At 40.5% G+C, this 25,949-nt stretch overlaps 1 protein-coding gene and 1 pseudogene across 1 annotated transcript in view; both read left to right on the top strand.

Moving 5' to 3' along the window:
* Window positions 1–12,032: 12,032 nt before the first annotated feature.
* LOC139460866 (uncharacterized) overlaps window positions 12,033–25,949 on the top strand; it is a 41,056-nt gene continuing 27,139 nt past the window's right edge. The window contains exon 1 of the mRNA XM_071242344.1: window positions 12,033–12,189. Within this exon, the coding sequence (XP_071098445.1) occupies window positions 12,033–12,189 (157 nt within the window). The remainder of the gene's footprint in view (window positions 12,190–25,949) is intronic.
* Window positions 17,767–19,461, top strand: LOC139460644 (uncharacterized protein KIAA1958-like; annotated as a pseudogene).

The following is a 25,949-nucleotide window of genomic DNA, read 5'->3' as shown; positions in this document are numbered from 1 at the left end:
TTAGATTTATTTTATGCTTATCTAAAGCTTGTGAAACAGAGACGTGTTCTGCAGACAGACAGACAGACAGACCAGGAAAAATATTTGATTAAAGTTTCACCTCAACATTTGATTCATATATCGCCGGATATATTTAGGGTTAGTTGCCAAGAGTTGTCTCTATTTCATTTTACGTACGCTTCATCTCCCTCTCTTACTCCTTGTTGTATTACCAGCAGTATCTCGTGGGTTGTGACGTGGACACTTTCAAATGCCACTTTTTGTCCCGCCACAGCCGAGGGAAGACCTTCTTTCTCCTTCGACTCATCAATTCATATTGGTGCCATTCATATTTTGTTACCGGTATGTACGTACCCATGTCTATCTGCTTTCTGTATGGTAGGCTATTCAGTAGAATAGGTAAATGTAATAGTGAGTGAGTATGGTTTTACGCCGCTTTTAGCAATATTCCAGCAATATGACGACGGGGGACACCAGAAATGGGCTTCACACATTGTACCCCTGTCGGGAATGTCGGGAATGTCTTCGGCGTGACGAGCGAACGCTTTAACCACTAGGCTACCCGACCGCCACTTAAGCGCATGAACATACACTGACGACTGCATTAGTCGAAAGTAGTTCTTAATTACGTAATTTAGCAATATTCCAGCAATATGACGGCGGGGGACACCAGAAATGGGCTTCACACATTGTACCCATGTCGGGAATGTCTTCGGCGTGACGTGCTAACGCTTTAACCACTAGACTACCCGACCGCCCCTTGAGCGCATGAACATACATTGACGACCGCATTAGTCGAAGTAGTTCTTAATTACGTAATTTTATCTTCCTCTTAATCTACACATCAATTTTAATTGTACTGTAAAATAACAATATTTTCTTCTTACATCTGCATAATTGATCAATGTATCATTTTCCTTATTACAAACGAAGTCTACTCCACACTTCTTGTTCTTTCAAATTCAAGTATAAAAAATTGTTCATAATTTCGTGTTTCAATTTTTTTTTTATGAATTAGATTTAAACCATAAACAGCACATTTTAACACCAAACGTATAAATAAGCGATCTTTGTAATTGCACAGAGAAGCGATTCTTTTATGACCTGGCATCTGAGTTGCGAGTGATCGAAAATGTTTGTTGAACAGATTTGCTGCCGATGAAAACGTTTCAGCGGTTTGGATTGAATCTACGTGTACTACCTTTGGTTGATAGTTTAAACTTGTTTATAATTAAGAAATAATAATGGCGTCCGATGATGAGCGATGTCAGTTTAAGGATTGTTTTTGAATATTAAGCCGTCTTTTACATTTTGTCCTTTGAAAATGTCCTATTTCAATTACCCAGAAGTTGACATCGGACATTAATGACACATCTACATGATGGTTAGTGTATGTACTTCACAATGAATTATTGAACATCTAGGTTTCAAACAGTAGTAGTAGTAGTTTGTTGTTTAACGCCGCACTCAGCAATATTGCAGCTATATGACGGCGGTCTGTAAATAATCGAGTCTGGACCAGACAATCCAGTGATTAATATCATGAGCATCGATCCACGCAATTTGGATCAATGACATGCATCAACCAAGTCAGCGAACCTGACCACCCGATCCCGTTAGTCGCCTTTTACGACAAGCATAGTCACCTTTTACAGCAAGCATGGGTTGCTGAATACCTATTCTACCCCGGAATCCTCACGGGTCAGGTATCAAACAAGGGCGCTTACTTGACTTTGATCCATGAAGAAAGTAGCATCCACTATAAAACCCATGCACGTTACATATTAGCCATATTTATGACATCTTTCTGAAGGCTTGCACATTTATATTATAGTATATCATATTTTCGGAGTCTACGTATCACGAATACAGGTGACAATACTTTCACACAGTCATTGATACGGTTCGTTGTATGTGTGTCGTGTAAAGGTAACATCTGTCAAAGGCAAGACATGTTATGATCAATAAGAGTACTTCCCACACCAGATGTATAGCGCCGGTCGGACCACGACGGGTTTCCTCGGCTCGCTCGGGGCTTGGCAAAAAGATGATGTTTATGTTAAATTTTTCAATATAATATTTGATACTGAAAAAGTCATATGGAGGGTTACTGAGTAGGCAAAAGGTTTATGTTAAATTGTTCAAAATAATATTGGATACTGGAAACGTACCAGAAGCATGGGTAAATGGAGAGTTATTTAGTCAATTTACAAGAAGGGCAAATCTAAGTTACTAGAAAACTACAAACCAATTACAAGGACAATTGTACACTAGGTTAACAGAAAACTACAAACCAGTTACATGGACAATTGTACACTAAGTTAGCAGAAAACTACAAACCAGTTACATGGACAATTGTACACTAAGTTAGCAGAAAACTACAAACCAGTTACATGGACAATTGTACACTAAGTTAGCAGAAAACTACAAACCAGTTACATGGACAATTATACACTACGAAACTACAAACCAGTTACATGGACAATTGTACACTAGGTTAACAGAAAACTACAAACCAGTTACATGGACAATTGTACACTAAGTTAGCAGAAAACTACAAACCAGTTACATGGACAATTGTACACTAAGTTAGCAGAAAACTACAAACCAGTTACATGGACAATTGTACACTAGGTTAACAGAAAACTACAAACCAGTTACATGGACAATTGTACACTAGGTTAACAGAAAACTACAAACCAGTTACAAGGACAATTGTACACTAGGTTAACAGAAAACTACAAACCAGTTACAAGGACAATTGTACACTAAGTTAACAGAAAACTACAAACCAGTTACATGGACAATTGTACACTAAGTTAGCAGAAAACTACAAACCAGTTACAAGGACAATTGTACACTACGAAACTACAAACCAGTTACATGGACAATTGTACACTAGGTTAACAGAAAACTACAAACCAGTTACATGGACAATTGTACACTAAGTTAGCAGAAAACTACAAACCAGTTACATGGACAATTGTACACTAAGTTAGCAGAAAACTACAAACCAGTTACAAGGACAATTGTACACTAAGTTAGCAGAAAACTACAAACCAGTTACATGGACAATTGTACACTAAGTTAACAGAAAACTACAAACCAGTTACAAGGACAATTGGGGATTGTGGTGGATCAAGGGTACATGTGGGACTACCGGTGACATGAATACCTGGGTGTCGGGGATCGGTGGATCAAGGGGACATGTGGGACTACCGGTGACATGAATACCTGGGTGTCGGGGATGGGTGGATCAAGGGTACATGTGGGACTACCGGTGACATGAATACCTGGGTGTCGGGGATGTGTGGATCAAGGGGACATGTGGGACTACCGGTGACATGAATACCTGGGTGTCGGGGATTGTGGTGGATCAAGGGGACATGTGGGACTACCGGTGACATGTATACCTGGGTGTCGGGGATTGTGGTGGATCAAGGGTACATGTGGGACTACCGGTGACATGAATACCTGGGTGTCGGGGATGTGTGGATCAAGGGGACATGTGGGACTACCGGTGACATGAATACCTGGGTGTTGGGGATGGGTGGATCAAAGGGACATGTGGGACTACCGGTGACATGAATACCTGGGTGTCGGGGATGTGTGGATCAAGGGGACATGTGGGACTACCGGTGACATGAATACATGGGTGTCCGGGATGTGTGGATCAAGGGTACATGTGGGACTACCGGTGACATGAATACCTGGGTGTCGGGGATGGGTGGATCAAGGGTACATGTGGGACTACATTGACATATAGACCTGAGTGTCGGGGATGTGTGGATCAAGGGTACATGTGGGACTACCGGTGACATGAATACCTGGGTGTCGGGGATCGGTGGATCAAGGGTACATGTGGGACTACCGGTGACATGAATACCTGGGTGTTGGGGATGGGTGGATCAAGGGTACATGTGGGACTACCGGTGACATGAATACCTGGATGTTGGGGATGGGTGGATCAAGGTTACATGTGGGACTACCGGTGACATGAATACCTGGGTGTTGGGGATGGGTGGATCAAGGGTACATGTGGGACTACCGGTGACATGAATACCTGGGTGACGGTGATGGGTGGATCAAGGGTACATGTGGTACTACCGGTGACATGAATACCTGGGTGACGGTGATGGGTGGATCAAGGGTACATGTGGTACTACCGGTGACATGAATACCTGGGTGTTGGGGATCGGTGGATCAAGGGTACATGTGGGACTACCGGTGACATGAATACCTGGGTGTCGGGGATGGGTGGATCAAGGGTACATGTGGGACTACCGGTGACATGAATACCTGGGTGACGGTGATGGGTGGATCAAGGGGACATGTGGTACTACCGGTGACATGAATACCTGGGTGTTGGGGATCGGTGGATCAAGGGTACATGTGGGACTACCGGTGACATGAATACCTGGGTGTTGGGGATGGGTGGATCAAGGGTACATGTGGGACTACCGGTGACATGAATACCTGGGTGTCGGGGATGGGTGGATCAAGGATACATGTGGGACTACCGGTGACATGAATACCTGGGTGTCGGGGATGGGTGGATCAAGGGTATATGTGGGACTACCGGTGACATGAATACCTGGGTGTCGGGGATGGGTGGATCAAGGATACATGTGGGACTACCGGTGACATGAATACCTGGGTGTCGGGGATGGGTGGATCAAGGGTACATGTGGGACTACCGGTGACATGAATACCTGGGTGTCGGGGATGTGTGGATCAAGGGGACATGTGGGACTACCGGTGACATGAATACCTGGGTGTTGGGGATGGGTGGATCATGGGTACATGTGGGACTACCGGTGACATGAATACCTGGGTGTTGGGGATGGGTGGATCAAGGGTACATGTGGTACTACCGGTGACATGAATACCTGGGTGTCGAGGATGTGTGGATCAAGGGTACATGTGGGACTACCGGTGACATGAATACCTGGGTGACGGGGATTGTGGTGGATCAAGGGTATATGTGGGACTACCGGTGACATGAATACCTGGGTGTCAGGGATGGGTGGATCAAGGGTATATGTGGGACTACCGGTGACATGAATACCTTTGGTGTCGGGGATGGGTGGATCAAGGGTACATGTGGGACTACCGGTGACATGAATACCTGGGTGTCGGGGATGTGTGGATCAAGGGTACATGTGGGACTACCGGTGACATGAATACCTGGGTGTTGGGGATGGGTGGATCAAGGGTACATGTGGGACTACCGGTGACATGAATACCTGGGTGTCGGGGATGGGTGGATCAAGGGGACATGTGGGACTACCGGTGACATGAATACCTGGGTGTCGGGGATGGGTGGATCAAGGGTACATGTGGTACTACCGGTGACATGAATACCTGGGTGAAGGGGATGGGTGGATCAAGGGTACATGTGGGACTACCGGTGACATGAATACCTGGGTGACGGGGATCGGTGGATCAAGGGTACATGTTGACCTACATGGAACATATAGACCTGGGTGACGGGGATGGGTTGATCATGACGTACATGTGGGACAACATCGGCCATAGAGACCTGGATACGGGATCAAGGAGTATATGTGGGATCTCATGTGATATATAAACCTGGGCGTCAGCGATTTGTGGATCAAGGGTGTATGTGGGACTACATGGGACATATAGACCTGTGTGACGGGGATGTGTGGATCAAGGGTATATGTGGGACTACATGGAACATAGAGACCTGTGTGACGGGGATGTGTGGATCAAGGGTATATGTGGGACTACATGGAACATATAGACCTGGGTGTCGGTTATCTGTGGATCAAGGGTATATGTGGGCCTACTTGGGACATACAGACCGGGGCGTCAGGGATAAGGGGATGAAAGGGTATATGTGGGCCTACTACGGACAAATAGACCTGGGCGTTAGGGATGGATGGATGAAAGGGTATATGTGGGCCTACTACGGACATATAGGCCGGGGCGTCAGGGATAGGTTGATGAAACGGTATATGTGAACCTACTTGGGACATACAGACCTGGGTGTCGCGGATGAAGGGATGAAAGGGTATATGTGAACCTACTTGGGACATACAGACCGGGGTGTCGCGGATGAAGGGATGAAAGGGTATATGTGAACCTACTTGGGACATACAGACCTGGGTGTCGCGGATGAAGGGATGAAAGGGTATATGTGAACCTACTTGGGACATATAGACCGGGGTGTCGCGGATGAAGGGATGAAAGGGTATATGTGAACCTACTTGGGACATATAGACCGGGGTGTCGCGGATGAAGGGATGAAAGGGTATATGTGAACCTACTTGGGACATATAGACCGGGGTGTCGCGGATGAAGGGATGAAAGGGTATATGTGAACCTACTTGGGACATACAGACCTGGGTGTCGCGGATGAAGGGATGAAAGGGTATATGTGAACCTACTTGGGACATATAGACCGGGGTGTCGCGGATGAAGGGATGAAAGGGTATATGTGAACCTACTTGGGACATACAGACCTGGGTGTCGCGGATGAAGGGATGAAAGGGTATATGTGAACCTACTTGGGACATATAGACCGGGGTGTCGGAGATGAAGGGATGAAAGGGTATATGTGAACCTACTTGGGACATATAGACCGGGGTGTCGGAGATGAAGGGATGAAAGGGTATATGTGAACCTACTTGGGACATATAGACCGGGGTGTCGGAGATGAAGGGATGAAAGGGTATATGTGAACCTACTTGGGACATACAGACCGGGGTGTCGGAGATGAAGGGATGAAAGGGTATATGTGAACCTACTTGGGACATATAGACCGGGGTGTCGCGGATGAAGGGATGAAAGGGTATATGTGAACCTACTTGGGACATACAGACCGGGGTGTCGCGGATGAAGGGATGAAAGGGTATATGTGAACCTACTTGGGACATACAGACCGGGGTGTCGCGGATCAAGGGATGAAAGGGTATATGTGAACCTACTTGGGACATATAGACCGGGGTGTCGGAGATGAAGGGATGAAAGGGTATATGTGAACCTACTTGGGACATACAGACCGGGGTGTCGCGGATGAAGGGATGAAAGGGTATATGTGAACCTACTTGAGACATACAGACCGGGGTGTCGCGGATGAAGGGATGAAAGGGTATATGTGGACCTACTTGGGACATACAGACCGGGGTGTCGGAGATGAGTAAGGAGAAGAAATAGAAGAAACTGACGTACATGGTAGATTAATTAATGTCAAAAAAAAGAAACATGCCTGATGTATTTCATGTTTCTTGGATTCCTGCTTGGAGGGATCTACTTTATTCTTAACAGCCTGAAAGCCAGTATACACAACACAAAGACAAAACTTCGCTCAGTAACACGTCAGTTCAGACATGTCAAACGGGAAAGAGACACTTACAAGAAGAGTCTTAGAAAGTTACGTGGCAGGCTGAACTCAGATATCAATAGTTTACAGCTGCAGCTGAATGACCGGCGTGGTGAAAGGGGGGATTTGGCGACACTGAATAAAAGTTCTGTTAAGATGCGGCAAGAGATTGAACAACGCAGACAGACAGACAGACAGACAGACAATTCTTTATTTACGTCTCACTTCTGTACAACATACTACATACATATATACATAGAACATAGATAAAAGTACAGAACCACTCAGTATGAGTTATGAGAGACGAGGTCACATAAAAATAAATACAAGGTAGAATTTATAAGTGGTAAAATATATCACGAAGGTAAATCATTATATAAAATATTCTTGCGCAACTATGATGAAACACCATGCGGGGGGGGGGGGGGGGGGCTTGCAGGGAATACAGCAAAGGGTCAGTGCGGACTCTCAGAGAGTTTAAATATTCTACTTTATCAGACCATTGAGCATAGTATTTTTGATGACAGCTAATCTAGTTAATATGCAAGACACCTACCATAAGGTGGCCTATGAATATTCATGAGCCTAGTGGGGCGGTCGGGTAGCCTAGTGGTTTAAGCCTTGGCTTGTCACGCTGAAGACCCGGGTTCGATTCCCGACATGGGTACAATGTGTGAAGCCCATTTCCGGTGTCCCCCGCCGTGATATTGCTGGAATATTGCTAAAAGCGGCGTAAAACCATACTCACTCATTCACTCACTCATGAGCCTAGTGTCATGCGAATAGACATTCATGACGTCACAAACATGACAGAACCACTGAAGAGATCAATTATGTGTGAATGCCAAGAATGTGAAGTATGCGACCTTTGTTTTTATGCAAAGAAACAGTTAGTCATTCGACCGTGAACGAAGGTAGAACAACGATTTGATAGGCATTCTAGAAGTTGGTGAGTGAGTAAGAAAACGTACAACTTTATGGATAACAACTTCTGGTTTATTGCAAAAAGCGACGTTTCGATGTAGATTCTTTGACCGTAATGAGTGAGTGAGTGAGTGAGTTGGGTTTAACGCGGCTTTTAACAGTATTTTAGCGTGTCGGCTTAATGTGGGAGGAAAGCCCCAAGTGATGCAGGTCTCAGACGTTTACCACTTCGGTGAAACCCTCGAGCACGGGTATGGTGCTGACAAACCTAGAAACATAATCTGGGCGAACCGGGATTCGAACCCACAATCATAGGTTTCTGGCGTGCCCAATGGACGCAACTCTGCACAGCGAATCGCGCCGCCTTAGACCACTGGGCCACCCGTGCCCCCCGGAGGAAGTGAGGTGGATCCTGTCTACCGGCGACGTCAACGTCAACTGTAGATGGGGCGAGTACAGACAGACACCGGTAATGGCGGCAGCATGGAAGGGACACAGAGAAGTGGTGGGGATCCTTGTGAATGAAGGAGCTGATGTGTCACTAGTAGACAATGTCCGTAACAACATCCTTCACTACGCCAGCGATGGAGGAGATGTGGAGACAGTGCAGCTTATACTGTGTCTGAACGTGGTGGACATCGACGCCATGATCAGTTAAAAATGTTATTAACTGAGAGTAACTTTAGATGATGTGTAATTGGTATGTAGACATCGCACCTTGTGATATATTTCTGCACGTCGTTATATATGCCTGTGTTAATTTTACGTCAGAAGTTATAATTAGTCGTAAAACAGACAACAAACTGCTTGTTTACACATCGCTGCGACCCGTGAAGATTCCGAGGTAGAATAGGTCTTCAGCAAACCCTGCTTGCCGTAAAAGGTGACTATGCTTGTAAAAGGCGACTAACGGGATCGGGTGGTCAGGCTCGCTGACTTGGTTGAAACCACGGAGTCATCTCAGTGTAGCACTGAGCGGTATATAAAGTCAGCAGACCTCTAGGCACCATGAGGGAGGTACCTTTGTTCTCCCAATTTTCATCATTTCAATAAAAATATGGTTACAATTCTGCCGAACAGCAATGTTTCAAATCAAAACACAACAGCAATACTTAAACGTTAAAAAATGTTATATTTGGGATAACACTTTCTTAGCAAAATACAGACTCTGGTACTTTTTTGGGTTGAGTCCCATCCGGGATTCGAACCCACACTGCTAGAGTGAGGCACCTAATCGGCACAAAAATTGAAAGTCCGACAACTGGTAGTTTCATTTTTGTTGAAGCTTCGGTGGCTGAGTGGGTTAGATCGCTAACTTTGTGTGCTGGCGATTAGGTGCGTCACCCTGGTAGTTTTAACATTTGACCACTTACAAAATGGCATTGTGTATTCTTTACTTGAACGATACAAAGGTAAACGTCAAGCTAAACGTAAGTAAAAAATAAACATAGATTCTAGTGAGTTTTCAAAGTAAAACGCATTTCATGTGTCCTCTGTCGCGATATTTCTGAAATATATTGCAAGTACTAAGCGGCGTAAAACTATACTCGTTCACTCTTTGCTCACAAGTTGACATGTGCAGTAACTCGTAAACCAGATTAAAAGTTTGCTGCAAAGTGTCAATATTATTTGTTTTGTTTGGTTGTTGTGCAACGCCGCACTCAGCTATATTCCAGCTCTGTGACGGTGGCGTATAAATAATCGAGTCTGCACCAGTCAGTGCAGTGACTGATATTAACAACGATTGTCAAGATTAAGTAACGGCAATCAAATTGTAACGTGCGCTACAAGACTGAGATCATATGTACATATGACATTCTCACTTACACTTTCACAAACATGTCTCGCACTTGCAGCGTGGTGTGTCTGGTGTCCTTGATATGTGGATAACATGCACTGGTGGAACGTATGGATGACAGAGAATAACTTTATATGTTATACTGGTGAGGTTACAGTTCTGTATCTATCATCTGATATTTTCAAGCCACAGGATAGGAAGGCACGTCATGTGTTGAAAAGTTAAAGTCAGATTCCGAAAATAGCACCCCCCCCCCCCCCTTTAAGGCTTTAAATAAAACGTAGAAAGTCATACACAATACATTATCGCTGGGACCTGGAACCTCTTCTGTTAAGGGATTTGAAACTGGAAGCTTTACCAATAGCCTCGGTCTCGCCAAGCATACGATGGTGTTTCCAAATCTTCATTTGAACCTATTTCATTTTTAACAAATGCTGGTTCAAAAACATTGATAAGAACAAATGACATGTAAACGCCAGCTGTACTTCATTTACAGATTCAATATAACCGTGGCCATATGATAACATAAACACCTAATGTAACGTGTTCTTGTGTCTGAGACTGAAGGAGGAAGAAATGGATGTAAAGTAACTGTTTCATATAGATCGAGGCAAGTATTAGCGAAAGCCCATATTGGTATTTTGTTTTTTCTCTTTCAAAAGTCGCACTTACGAGAAAACAGTCGTAATTACGACTTTTCAAAACTCGTAACTACGAGCATAAAGTCGTAATTATGACTTTCCAAAACTCGTAATTACGAGAATAAAGTCGTTATTACGATAAAAAAAGTCGTTATTACGACTTTTACAATGATGACAAAGCAATGAATAGAATCTTATTACAAACTATTTTTTCTCGCAATTACGAGTTTGTGGTAATTACGACTTTATTCTGGTTATAACGAGTTTTGAAAAGTCGTAATAACGAATATCTTCTCGTAATGACGAAATTAGATAAGTCGTAATAACCAATCTCATTAAAAATCAGACCTTAGTACTCGCTACCGCTAAACAAAGATCTGAAGACATCCCATTAGGGGTAACGTCAGAACGACCTTTCATCCGACCTATCAGAGCGTCGCTTACCAGATTATTAAAGTGACACTCGGGATGTGATTTCTAATCATGCAACCTCGAAATCTTTAACACGGGGTACTCCGAACGATAGTTACGGGTTTAACGACTGAATCCATACAATCGAGACCATCCATTAGCCATGCCAGATTGTTCTTTTGATCAGTTTTCAAACTTGTAATCGAGAATTTGTCAAAATATGTTTCGAAGCGTAGTCGCCATTTTGAAATTTGTGCCGTAAAGCACGAGAAAGCTGCCTTCTGATTGGTCATTCCATTGGTCGGTCAAAGTTCGCGCAAGGTCGGTCTGACGTGACCCGTAATGGGATGTCCTCAGATCTTTGTTTAGCGGTAGCGAGAACTAAGATCTGGTTTTAATGAGATTGTCGTAATAACCTGAATAAAGTTGTAATTACGAGAAAAAACTCGTAGTTACGACTTTATTCGGGTTATTACCAGTTTTGAAAAGTCGTAGTTACGAGTTTTGAAAAGTCGTAATTACGACTTTTTTCTCGTAATTACGACTTTTAAAAGAGAAAAACCCCAAACCAATATGATCCTAATGGGCTTTCGTAGCAACACAAATAAACGACAAAACTCATTCCATATGCAGATCTACCAAATGACGATTGGGTGATTACGACTATGTCATTAGCAGGTATTTTTGACTCGATATCACCGACAAAATCAGTTTATGAGCCACAGGCGGTTTATGGAAGACAATATATACGCCTTGGTGCGGCGAGACGTACCAAATGACGATTGGACGATAACGACTATGTCATTAGCAGGTATTTTTGACTCGATATCACCGACAAAATCAGTTTATGGTTTTATGGAAGACAATATATACGCCTTGGTGCGGCGAGACGTCAGCACTCAGGACAGCCATGATTGCCCTGGTTCTGTATGTCCTAACTGTTCTGGCTCCGGTCAGTGAAGGGAGCGTTCGCACGGACCTTAATGACCTTGAACGTATTTTGCGACGTGTGGACACCCAATTTCTAGCTGTTGGAAAGACAGTCGTGACATCATGCGTCAGTTGCGGTGAGAGTCCTACGTTTAATCAATTTAAGATGATGTGTATTCATGTGCTCCTATGTTTAAATTGTAAGACCATTGGATATGATTGAGGAGCTTATATATTGCCGGGACATAATAATATGGTGGCAGTACATTCTCTAATTAACACCTGTCTCAAAGGGACGGGCAATTTGGGTTTGTGCTCAGGGAATGTGTTACACAATTGGTGCGTTCACGAAACAACATTCAACAAACATATGAACTTAGTCCTGTGATGTTGGTGAGAGAGAGAGAGAGAGAGAGAGAGAGAGAGAGAGAGAGAGAGAGAGAGAGAGAGAGAGAGAGAGACAAGCAGTCATAGTAAAAACATTTGACATAATATGTGTCAAAACAAAAGCTTGTACATCCAGGGCTTATGAGACAGATTAAAATATAAGTGTATCCATTGTGAAATAATAATATTAATATTACTATAAAAATAATTTTAAAAAAAAATGATAATTAAAAAAAATAAATAAAGTAGATACAACGCGGGCGGATTGATGCAATCGTACTTGGTATAAATAAAAGGTATAAATAAATGAATTACAAAACTTCAAACAGGGCACACTAGGTTAAACTCCCACCTGCACCAAGTTAAAAAAAACACCAAACCGGTAAATGTCCCCACTGCAACTTAAAAGTAACTCCTGAACACGTAGAACAGATCTAGAACTTTATTACGCTCAGGCCGAGATCCTCGGCATAGGAGGTACAAAATGACAGCAAAATACACATTATAATAGCGGATATGTGGTTAGCCGGAAGATTTTACAATTTGCATTACATATTTACAGAATTTACTAGGGTTTTTTAATACAGATATCTCTTTACAAGTGAAAAATCTTTGAAATTTAATCATATTAGGTCTTTTAGAATATGTAGGTGGGATATACAAAATTCTTTCTTTAGTAAAATATTGACATTTAAAAATATAGTGAAATTCATCTCCAATATCATCAATAAAACACAGTTTACATTTTCTTTCACAAATAGGTATCCCATTCCATCTTCCTTTTTCAATTGGTAGGTGGTGGCATGAAGTACGAAATAAAAGTAAAGGGATAGCTTTATTTAGGGGTAGGGACGTCAGTTAATTTTCTAATTCAAATTGTGGTTTCAAGAGAGAATAGACTACACTTTTTTTTAAATTTTCAGTTAAAATAGAGTGAGCTGTTGCTTTGAGCCAGGAAGATGAAACAGGGGACTGTGACAACCATACATAACTTAAACCAATATTGTTTGGAACATTTTGAATACATGAAATCCAGTCATAGTTGTAAACACCTGTATTATGGATGTTATATACAATGGAGTAAATGATTGAAGATATTTTGCTGGATTTATCTGTAAGTAATTTCGACCCAAAGGTTAATACACGGGTTTTAACATCAACAGATAACGGAACTCTACCTAGTTCACCGTAAAGCATGCATAAAGGGGTACTCTTTTTAACAGGTAATAATTTTCTCATGAAACAAATATGTACATTTTCAATTTGTTTTAGATTAACAAAACCCCATAATTCGCAACCATATACTATGATTGGTTTTACCATTGTGCCAGAAAGATATAATTGGCATTGAATTGATAAATTAAGGTTTCGGCTTTTACGTAGTACGAAATACATGGATTTTGTAGCCTGTTGGCATAGATTAGCAATGGATGTTTTAAAAGAACACTTTTTATCAAATATAACACCAAGATATTTGTATTCAGTGACATATTCTAAAGGAACACCATGGAGATAGTATCTTTACTCATATCATTTTTATTACCACCAAATATTAGAACTTTAGTTTTATCAATATTGATAGTTAATTTCCAAATTTTGCAATATGATTCAAAATGTTTGATAGCTTTTTGGAGATTCGTTTTTGAGAAAGCGAGAAGGACAGTGTCATCGGCATATAAAAGAGCAAACAATTAAATAGATAAATCTAGCATGGAATGTGTTATTTCTGAGTTAATTAATAGACCTGGACAGTCTTTGGACATTAAGAATGTTTCTAAGTCATTTAGAAACAAAGAAAATAGAACAGGTGATAAGTTTTCTCCTTGTCTAACTCCTACAAGGCAAGGGAATCTGATTCAATGCTATGTACCTTTACACACGATTTTATACCACTATACATGGATTTCAAAATTCTGAAACATTTGCTATCTATACCTTGGCTGAACAGTTTACTCCACAAGGCAGTCCTTCTTACATTATCGAAAGCCTTTTTAAAATCAATAAAACAACAAAATAATTGACAAATAAATCTACAAGGCATTTAAGGGTGAATATGTGATCAGTTGTAGAATATTTTTAAAGGTAACCAGTATGTGCTTCAACAAAATTATTTTGATCTTCTATAAAATTTTGGATTCTATTACTAATAATGCTTGTAAAGAGTTTACCAAAACAACTTAAAAGACTGATTGGTCTATAATTTTCTGGATCATATTTGTCACCTTTACCTTTATAAATAGGACGAATTATACCACTGAGCCACTGCTCTGGATAAACACCATCATCTAAGTATTGTTAAATAACCTTACATAAACAGGTAGCATAATGACTTGAGTGGTTTTAATATATTCATTAATAATTTTATCAGGGCCACATGCTTTATTATTTTTCAAATTTGCTATGGCAATCAAAATTTCATCACGTGAAATGGCACCATTCAGAACAGAGTTACAATCTTCAATGTTTATATCAAATTGATCAGTGAGATCATCAGACTCTTCATCAGGTGCATCATTTAATTTCTGAAAATATGTTAAAAATTCCTCGAGTGGTGGTAAATCTTTTAAATTATCTTTATTATCATTTCGCAACACTTTCCAGAATGATTTAGAGTCCTCTTTACGTAATTTAAATAATTTGTCCTGTATGTCAGATCTGTGAAGGTTATGATATTTTGACAAAGTGTGTTTGTAAGCCTTCTTTTGTTTTGGACACTATTATGTTTTTGAAATATTGATTTAGCCTGATGATATTTACCTCTACTGATCTTGCAATCACGACTAAACCAATGCTTTTTCTGTCGCCTTTTATGATCAAACATATCACTGGTAGGTTGTCTAAAACCAAACACAGATTTGGCACTTTCAATAAATACATTGTCAATATTGTTTACTAGATTGTTAAGAGCTTCTTGATCCCCGGTTGCACAGTTATCAATGTCAAAATCAATATTATCGATTTCACCCTGGCGAGAATCAATTACATCATGAAATTGAGAAGCATGTCGTTTGTCCCAGCGTCGGTAGGTGCCCGTGGAGTCCTTGCTGCTGTCAGCTTCTGTCCTTGATTGACAGTTCATGTTGACGTCACACATGTTGATACTCAATGTCAAAGCACAATGAGCATCAGATAGAATAGGGTCAAAATCTATGACACTAAAATCACATATTCTTTTCAGTAAATTCAATGAAAAAATATTATAATCAACCAAGCTACAACCTTTACAAGTTGCTTTACCAGTGTGTTTGTCATCACCAAAACGACCATTTATGATAAACAGATTATTATTTCTACAAATATCGATCAATCTGTAGCCATGGTCGTTTGCTCTACCCACATCTGATGAGTGTCTATTGATGTCTATTCCAAGTGAAGAAAACAAAGATAGTACATCAGTTTCATCAAAAACATCATCAGGAATTCCAATGTAATCACAAACCGTAATCACAAACCAACACAGTGAGAATATGTTTAGAGAGAATATTGTTTATTAAAGTGTCACATGTTATATACACTTCGTGATAGGATATATGCAAAACAGTAAAATATAACATCCGGCCAAATATGGCCTACGAGACACTATAAAACATATCAATCATAAACTATTCAGTTGAAGCAGAAAAAAACATTTAGCACACGGACACATACCTACGTGAAGCTACTTTTCAGCCACACGGAGGCGCGTACTCATACTTAACATACACCGCACATATACATACATCCATAGACACATATACATAAATACATACCTCGTGATGCAGGCGCGGAACACGGCCGTGGGCGGCTTCAATGAGGAGCGCACCAGTATGCCAGATTACAGGGCAAGTTAAAAAGTGCGCTCCCCCTTGACTCCCCCCACCGCGTTGCGCCGGCCCCGCTCCCCGAGTGTACAATTACTCACCCTGCACGCACGCACACACGCACGCACACACACACATGCATACAAACATAACATAACAGTCATACAAGTCATACAAGTCATACATACATACTTGGCTTAAAAATGAAATTGCCTTCGTTTAACCATGTTGTAAATTGATTTGGCTAAAATACATTGAAGCGATTCTTCGTTCATAATAAAATTAAACTTTTCTAAACTACTCATATAATGAAATGCATTATCTACTGAAATTGCTTCTTAAGCTAAGTTGTATCTTAAATCATCATAGAATCGACATTCTATTAAAAAGTGACATTCATCTTCAACATAATTTACATGATCATTTATAGGATTGGCGTGACAATATTTACATGTCCTATCTAACAGTGGGGTAGGTGGCTTGGCGTATTTCAGAAATATAATGTAAAGCTTTCAACATGCTGTGACACTTTAACAGAACACCAGCCCATGTCCCCCCTAATAGCAGTAACTGGGGCATTTTTTCATACGCCTAGAAACAAAGGACAAGCCTTATTTTGAATTATTTCTACTTCCTTATACTTATTCAAACCCCAAATGCCAGCACCATAAAATAGAACAGGTTCTACGAGAGCTTTATAAAGCTTGTTAAATACTTCGACAGAACAGAACAGAACAGAAGTTTATTGCTCAAAAGAAATTGCAGAAAATCTCACAGAGTGATTACAGAGCATACTTGAGGTTAAATGTATACACAAACACACCAACAATAATATCTAATAATATATACATACATGAATACATACACGCACCCAATCACGCGTAATGCATTTCTATAATACATGTATGATAAGCATAACTACACATGAACACATAAAATATACACATTTATTATATACATAAGTATGAAATATATAGATATATAGTGAAAATATAAATGGTATTGTGAAATAAATTTGAAAAATGATATTTCACTTCAGTGAAAATATAAGCTTATATTTTCACCGGTGAAAATATAAGGTTTGAACCGAAACTACTTTCATCTCGAGTTACTTCCCCTTGATACAAAGGGACATAATTTCATGATTACCTCCCTTGGATCGTCTGCTAGCCAAAATGAGCGACAACATAGAGAGAGATGATGTGGATAATTTATTATCTGCAATAAATTACAGCATACTTGGTGATAAAAATTATCAATCTATCAGTGATGATGATGTTTCAAGGTTTCTTCGAGATCTGGAAAATCAAAACACAAGAAAGAAGACAGATAGAGACATTAGAATAATCAGTGAGTACCTAGTGATGGTTGAGGGGGAAACTAGAAAAATTGAAGAAAATCGATGCAGTATCTTTAGATTCCTATTTGTCAAGATTTTTTCTGTCAGTAAAAAAGAATGATGGATCAGGATATGAACCAGTCAGTCTAAAAAGCTACCAATCTTCCCTACAAAGATACTTGAAACAAATGGGTTCTACATTTAACATCATTTCCGATATCACATTTGCAAGATCTAGAGAAACACTCAAATGCAAACAAAAAGAACTTAAATCAGTGGGTAAAGGCAACAAACCCAAGGCTGCTGAAGAGCTGTCAGATATGGATATTGATGCCATGTACGATGCCAAGACCCTCGGAAGTGATAACCCACACAGCCTCCTTCACACCATGTGGATGATTTGTTGTCTGAACTTCGGCATGAGAACCGGAAAGGAAACCAGAAATTTACAATGGGGAGACATTGACATTAGAAATGATGATGATGGATCCGAGTATCTTATCTTCGTAAGTGAGCGACAAACAAAAACAAGACCTGGGGATAATCCTAAAAATATACGGCAAATAAAACCAAGAGCCTATGCAACACCAGAAGACCTGGAAAGATGCCCTGTCAATGCATTGTACAGACAAAGACGACCACCAGCCTCTTGTACACCAGACAGTCCATTTTTTCTAGCAGTCAATAACAACAGGAAGGAACAGTCGTACTGGTACAAAAATGCCCCACCGGGTGTCAACAAGCTATATGGAATTATGAAGGCTATGACAGAAGGTGCTGACATAGCTGATGACAAAAGATTGACACCATACAGGTAAATATTCAATATCTATATTAGTTTTGGATAAACACTTAAGTATAATATTGGGAAATACAATGCCAATCAGCCATAAAGTAAGTCAAAATAAATTAGGTAATAAATATCAAATAAATGGCATGATATTGAATATACCTGGATCATTTGGGTTTTTTTTCAGTATGAGGAAACACCTGGTCCAGAAGTGAACAGACAGGGCGTTTCTCCCAATGACATCATTCAGATATCTGGTGAAATGAGAGCTGTAAACAAAAAAATGAATTTATGAAATATTTATAATACATATATTAAAACAATAAAATTATATGGAAAAAACATATTTAGAAATAAATTTTGAAGGTTGGTATTCCACTGAAGTGAAAATATACATTAATTTTACATTTATTTTTATAAGTCTGGGGACAATAACAAATTTAGTTTCCTTTTTTAATATCAATGGTTAAAATGTGTTTGTATAAGTTAGTTAAATTCATTTTGTTGGTATTTTGAATATTATGAGAACATATATCGGTAAAAAAAATAAACATTTGAAAATTCTATTGGCCTCATCCTATAAACTGGTTGTTTTAAGACATTAAAGTAATGAAATACCAAATAAATAATAAAATACTCTGAAGAGAAATACAAATATCATTCATTCATCTTTCAAAATATGGATAAAACGTTATTTTGAATTATTTCGTTTTCCAAATTTCAGGCCACAAAAACGTGAATTCGATAAATAATTACTAGTACTCAAGTATGAATACTGAAAAGCAGAAGGGAATATCTCGCATTCTGTCAAACAGTAACACCGCCAGCAGCACAGTCACAACAGCTGATCGACATCCGGACTCTCGGCACCAATGCAGGGTGGATTTGCATGCAATCTGTGTCCAACCGCCTTCAGAATCAACATTTTCTGACAAGCTTGTTGTCTGGAAATACAATCAACGGAAATGTTAACATATGTCTATCACCTGACATGTTCAATGTATCAATGTCCTCCGAAAAACACACTGCAAATGCGACAACATCAAACACATGTGAAGACGAGTTACCACCGAAAAGACCATGCTTGCAATAGAATGACAAGATCATCTTGAAAATATGGCATAATTAATGTTCGTCATGAAATATTGACAATAAAATATGTTTGGACTTACCTTTTCACGTTCATATTCAGTGTTTGTTACATCCTTTTACGTTCTTGGCTTTGTTGACAAAAGTTCACACTTTCGAAGCGAAGCGAGTGTGCGACGTTGTTTTTCTCTGAGCATTATCAGCTGACTATGGATTATTATGTATTCCTACGCATCGACGTTAGTGCGAAACATTGTTTGGACAATGAGTTGTATACAATAATAAATTAAGAAATTGATAAAATGCCAATTTGAATGAATGTTTTTGATTCACATTTGTATTTTGTTTTCTTTGACAATTTGAAATGAGTATATATTGATTGAACTATTTACTTCATCGTAGTAAAAGTGACAGGTCGTATGTGAGCAGGTCACGACGCGAGAAATATCATCGATCATCTCGATCTTCGATCTCGAAACAATATGGGGTTTGAGGCTTCACTCGACGAAATATAAATCGTATTCGACAAAAGGCATGAAGTAGCCTCTATATATTATATTGCAAAGTGAAAGGAAGACACTAGATTTCCTTGAACTAAAAAAGCAAGGCATTCAGCTGTCGGGGCTACACGATAGCTTGTGATTTTAATAATCTGCTACGCCAGATGTCTCCAGCTGGGGCAGCAGGCGACACACTTTCCAACAATGTGGAACAGGGTTAAAAAACACATATAATTCTAAACCTTATGTACTTCTAATTCAGCAATTTATCATATACTTAGCAGTGGAATATTCTGTTCTCTCTTGTGAAATGGACTCATTTATTTATACCAAGTACGAATGCATCAATCCGCCCGCGTTGTATCTACTTTATTTATTTTTTTTATTTATCATTATTTATATATTTTTATTTCTATAGTAATATCAATATTATTCTCTCTCTCTCTCTCTCTCTCTCTCTCTCTCTCTCTCTCTCTCTCTCTCTCTCTCTCTCTCTCTCTCTCTCTCTCTCAGTCTCTCTCTCTCTCGCTCTCTGCACTATACAGTTAATTGAAATTGTACTGTATTGCACCCGACACCGCTTGTGACCTGATAAAAAGTCGGATAACTATAACATTTATAAAGGTATCTTGTTCTGTTCTGATTAGGTTTTAATACAATATTGAGTTAAACTCAATTCATTATCAAGCACTCAAGACAATTACACGTAATTACATGAACACACAAAATATACATATATATTATATTGTTGACTGAAATTCACAAATTTTAACGTCGCAAGGACAATTTTCCAGCCATAGCTCGAAGGTCATTTAGTCTTGGACATACTAATAGAAAGTGAAATTCATCTCCTATTTGGTCGTTACATAAAGTGCAAGTTCTCAGCATGGCACGCCGCGCATATCGCTACAGGCACTAACAGACGAAATACCCCTGGATCTACGCCGAGAACATCTAACAATAAATTACTGGGCCTCAACCCAACAAAACCAACAAATCCAACAGATCCTTGAAAGTAACAAAAGCCCCAGACTCCCAGTTCTAGCTCACTAAATTGCAACAATCAGATGACACTGGCAACTGTACTGAACCCCCTAAATGACTTAAAAACCTTTAAAGCACAAGGCATAACGAGGTCACAGGTTAGGCGGGCACTCATCAGTTGTCTAATACGGTCAAGAGTAAGATCTTCCGGACGATCACTGCACTAGAGAAATGATGAGGTACAACGTGTTTGGAACTGGAAGTTGAACACTAAGCACTTATAGAGAAGAGCTCACCATAAAACGTTATGGACTCGCGGACGGACTTGTGTTTTCAATTCAAGACGTACATGTATCAGGTTGAATATCTACGACAGATATAACTTGGTTACTGCTTCCTAACAGTAACATTAACTGAACTTTACGCCTTTTTTACATATTTGTGATGGGGCTACAATGCGACAACGAGACATATGCATTGTCGCCCTTTTTCAAAATATAGAAAAAGATTTTTCAAAGAGCGACAACGCGACAATGCGACAAATGGCCAAAATATCGCGTTGTCGAAGTGTCGCGCTTTGGTTAATTTTGACACGTTTTGCATGTATTTGTAAGGGCGTCAATCCGAAAATAATAACAGATCATATACACGCATGTTGCCTTGACTTACTATTAGCTTTAATAGGCCATTCCGGAATAAAATAGTTCTCCCAAAAGCGAGGAACATCTGTTTTAGTTTGTTTACAAGAAATGTATTCCAAAAATATCCTTATTAGATGAGAAGGTCTGTTAAGAACTACCTCAGTAAGTCAATCACAATGACAGAGCGTCGTAATACATTTACATCAAGTACAAGACGTCAAAATAGCCGACACGATAAACGTGACGGGAGATATTTCCGAAGTTGTTAATTAACCTGTGGCGATTTCAAGCCTTTGTCATCACTGATCAATTGGCCGATCATTGAAAGGTGATTGTAAAAATGTGTTAAATAGATACTAAAGTAAAATCATACATTGCTGTAGATTGTCACTACGATAGTTTGGATTTAATATTGTTTGTTGTTTTTTTCTCTAGGATGGGTATCCTTGAACGGGCATGCAACCAAACTCTATGACTTATCCCAGAGTATGCTAAGATGCTGCGTTCAAAATTAAAGGGATTAAATGATGAGAAACAACGCTTCTGTATGAATTCGTACTTTGAAATTCCCAGGGTTTTCCCCAGGAATGTGGAAGTAGTCAGTGTTTACGCAATTTCAAGAATACAGTCACGTGATAAACATCATGTGACCCACCTCTAGTCCTATAGAAAAGCCGTATATCGTGTAAACTTCACATTACAAAATAAGTTACTGTTATAACCAGATGAAACACAACCCTTTATCCGATAGAGGTAACTGTGCATAGCGGAGGGATATATTATCTCAATAAACTTGGTACATGGTTTGGTTTGACTTCTTGGCGCGTGTCTGAATTCCATTAACATGTTACATATCCTAAAACTGACCAATCACAGATACTAGAACAAGGCATGCCAGAAATACGAAACCTAATGCTTCCGAAAGAAAGCCTTGGGCATCACATGCGTCGGGGGACCAGCGCCATCTGATTGGCCGTAAACAGTTGTACAAGGCGGAGCAAAAAGCATCGTTTTCCCGTCCATTCTACGCTTGAAAAACTCGACGCTTTTCCGGACACTTTCTAGACGCTAACCAATTAATAAATTTTAATGAATTTTTTGTCGTTTTTCCGCCCAATCACCATATACGGAAAAAACCCGACGTTTTCGTGTTTGCAGTGTTATGGGTTGAGGATGATATGGGTTGCATACGTTCACTCACTGTCCTGAGAAAGAGTGAGTGAGTGAGTGAGTTGGGTTTAACGCCGCTTTTAACAGTATTCCAGTTATATCGCGGCGTGTCAGCTTAATGTGGGAGGAAAGCCCGAAGTGATGCAGGCCTCAGATGTTTACCACTTCGGTGAAACCCACGAGCACAGGTATGGTGCTGATAAACCTAGAAACATAATCGGGGCGAACCGGGATTCGAACCCACAATCATAGGTTTCTGGTGTGCCCAAGGGACGCAACTCTGCACAGCGAATCGCGCCGCCTTAGACGACTGGGCCACCCGTGCCCCCCAGGTGGTTATATTATCGAAATCCAAATCAAGGGCACATAAGTGTGTTTCTGGTACAGCCAGTCACTACCATGCAACATCACTAATCATTTCGTGTTTGTTTTGTGGTTGTGTCAGGGTAGAATGAGATGAACACTATGTCCTTTAAATTTAGAGGTTTCGAACGTGATTCGATACATATACTTAAGAGAAAAAAAAAACAACGACCATGGGTTGTGTATTTTGAGATTTAAACATTATGTACATCCTCTTTATTTAAAGGGACGAAACCCTTTCAATATTCATAAGAAATCTCTGCCAAAAGCAGAGTCGATTGTGCGATTCCGACTGAGGCAAGGTGAAATGGGGTTTAACGTCGCGTCCAAGATTATTGCACTTATATAGCGACGTGCATGTACGTGTGTGTGTTTGTGTGGCTGCTTGTACTAGTCCGGACTGATGCCGATTTATAGTGCTAGCTCACTGAGATACCATGCCGCAGTTTAACATGAATACCCCACTCAGACACAGTATACTGACTCCGAGCCGACCAGTCCTTGTTTTAGCCCCTTAATGCCGAGCGCCAGACAGGGTAACAAAAAGTACCATGTTTAAACGTCTTTTGGTATGACGCGACCGGATCGAACCCCGGACCTTCCGCTCTCCGGGCGGACGCTCTACCACGGAGGCAGTCCGATTTTGACTGAGCATGTGTTTATGAATCACTATCACTATATTAGGTGTTCGCGAAAAGGTGAGCGTATCTTGCACCGCTGTTAGCGCCCGTCACAAACACATGCAAAGGCAACTGAGTTGTTCACCTGTACAAAAACACGGAAACATGCGGTACAAGTCAAAATAGGTTATCGCATTGGATATATTCTTGCCACTGCTGCTTCAAATTTGGAAACGTCCACCACATGTCCACAATATATTTTTTTGAAAGCATAGATCCTCTTCCTGAAGCTGTTCCTTTTGGCCTTAATGCGATCGTTCGACCATTCGGTATATCTACTTTGCTCAGCTATGTTCAGCTACATTCATGGGGAACAACACACTAGACACTTCCCAATCATAAATGACGTCATCCAATGTCGACGTCATCACGTTGCGAGGACCATCTTCCCGAGGCAAGAGAGTTAACTGACTTTAAAAGTCCAGTTTCCACCCTTGCCGAACTAGGCTGGAGTTCCTGGGCTCGATCGTAGCGCCACCAGTGGCTATTACGAGTTATGTCCTTTCTATGCCTCTCCTATTGACCAATCAGATTTCACCTCTCGTATCACTTGCATTTGCTTCAAACAAAACGGTGGCGCCTAGTCAAGATGATCTGATTGATAATCAAGATCTATATTGTGATAAAACGAGTCTCACATCGCAAAGTGCATTAAATCACGTGAGCACCTTGATTAAAAACATGAAAAGATTTAGAAAATATCTGTTGACAACGAGTTAGCGGTGCACATGCTTTGCAAATCCTGCAGTCGACCGAAACCTGCATCACACTTTACGAACCGGATTTCAATTTCAGTGCACGATTTTGATTGGACTATGCATAGACTCGTTAGTCCAGCCAAAATATAACTCCATAATACCAGCCTAGTTCGGCAAGGGTCAGTTAACTCACTTGCCTCGGGAAGATGTGCGAGGATATGTTCGAATCCCCATTAATGAGGGCATGATAGAACAATATTTTAAAGCGAATTATAAACGTTTTGTGACATCACACTAATGTGTGAGGGGGTTCTTTAACATGTGGGTAACATTCGAATTGACCAGGCAACCCCGGGCATGCAGCAGAAAATGCCCCAGGTTTCATTGAATTCCATGGCCAAGATCAAGGTTTCACATTTGAATTTTATAAACTGGCCGTTTGATATGAATGTAGTATTGCTGTTTGATTGGTTAAATGTCACAATTGTTTTCACGTGAAAATTCCTCAAAGGAAATCGAACTTGCAACCTATTTTAACTTTTTCTTTATATTTGTAACCCACTGTTTTCCCATCGGAACAGATGATGAAATGGTTTTCAATTTTACATATCAAGACTTGTAAGTCTTGTTGGTTGGGATCGTCACGATATGGCTGAAATATTGCCGATGTGACGTAAAGCATTAACTCACTCACTTGTTGGTTGGTTGGTTGGTTTGTTGTTTCACGCCGCACTCAGCAATATTCCAGCTATATGACGGCGGTCTGTAAATAAAAATCCAGTGATTGACATCATGAGCATCAATCCACGCATTTGGGATCGATGACATGCATCAACCAAGTCAGCGAGTCTGACCACCCGATCCCGTTAGTCGCCTTTTACGGAAAGCATGGGTTGCTGAATCCCCGGAATCTTCACGGGTCGTATGTCTTGTATACAGCAACGCACTGTATCGTGTTTAACCATAAGGTAGTCCGATGTCCTCTTATTATTTCTGGTATTTCTTGTAATTAGACGGTTTTAAAGTATGATAGGAACCTCCTCCGCATTTTCAGTCAATCCTCCCAATGTCCCCCTGTCCTGGGCTAACATTCTCTGTCAAGACCTCCTTATTTGTTATGCGGAGGGGAATTTCCGAGTAACTCTCCATTTCTTAGTAACAATGGAGCGGAGGCCCATTATTTTCAAGGAATGGAGAGTTACGAGGATATTCCCCTACTCTAAACTCATCCCTACTTTTACACTTTGACAAATTATTCTGTTGTGGAAAATATTTGAAAAATAAACCAGAACTCTTTGTTGTCTGTATTTATATTGCGTGAGTCGACCTTGCGCGATGCAGGAGGAATGCGTTCTCTGCCGCTGTTGCACGTGCGCCAAGCTCCGTCGCGAGCTGACATTAATTAACAATGCATGGTTCGCGACTCTTCATAATTACGTTGGGTCCTACATGCTGA

The sequence above is a fragment of the Haliotis cracherodii genome, unplaced genomic scaffold (assembly GCF_022045235.1).
Source record: "Haliotis cracherodii isolate W230 unplaced genomic scaffold, xgHalCrac1.p SCAF_14, whole genome shotgun sequence".
NCBI classification, from domain to species: Eukaryota; Metazoa; Mollusca; class Gastropoda; order Lepetellida; family Haliotidae; genus Haliotis; species Haliotis cracherodii.
The sequence above is the reverse complement of the archived record's forward strand: the minus strand, read 5'-3'. Positions and strand labels throughout refer to the sequence as shown.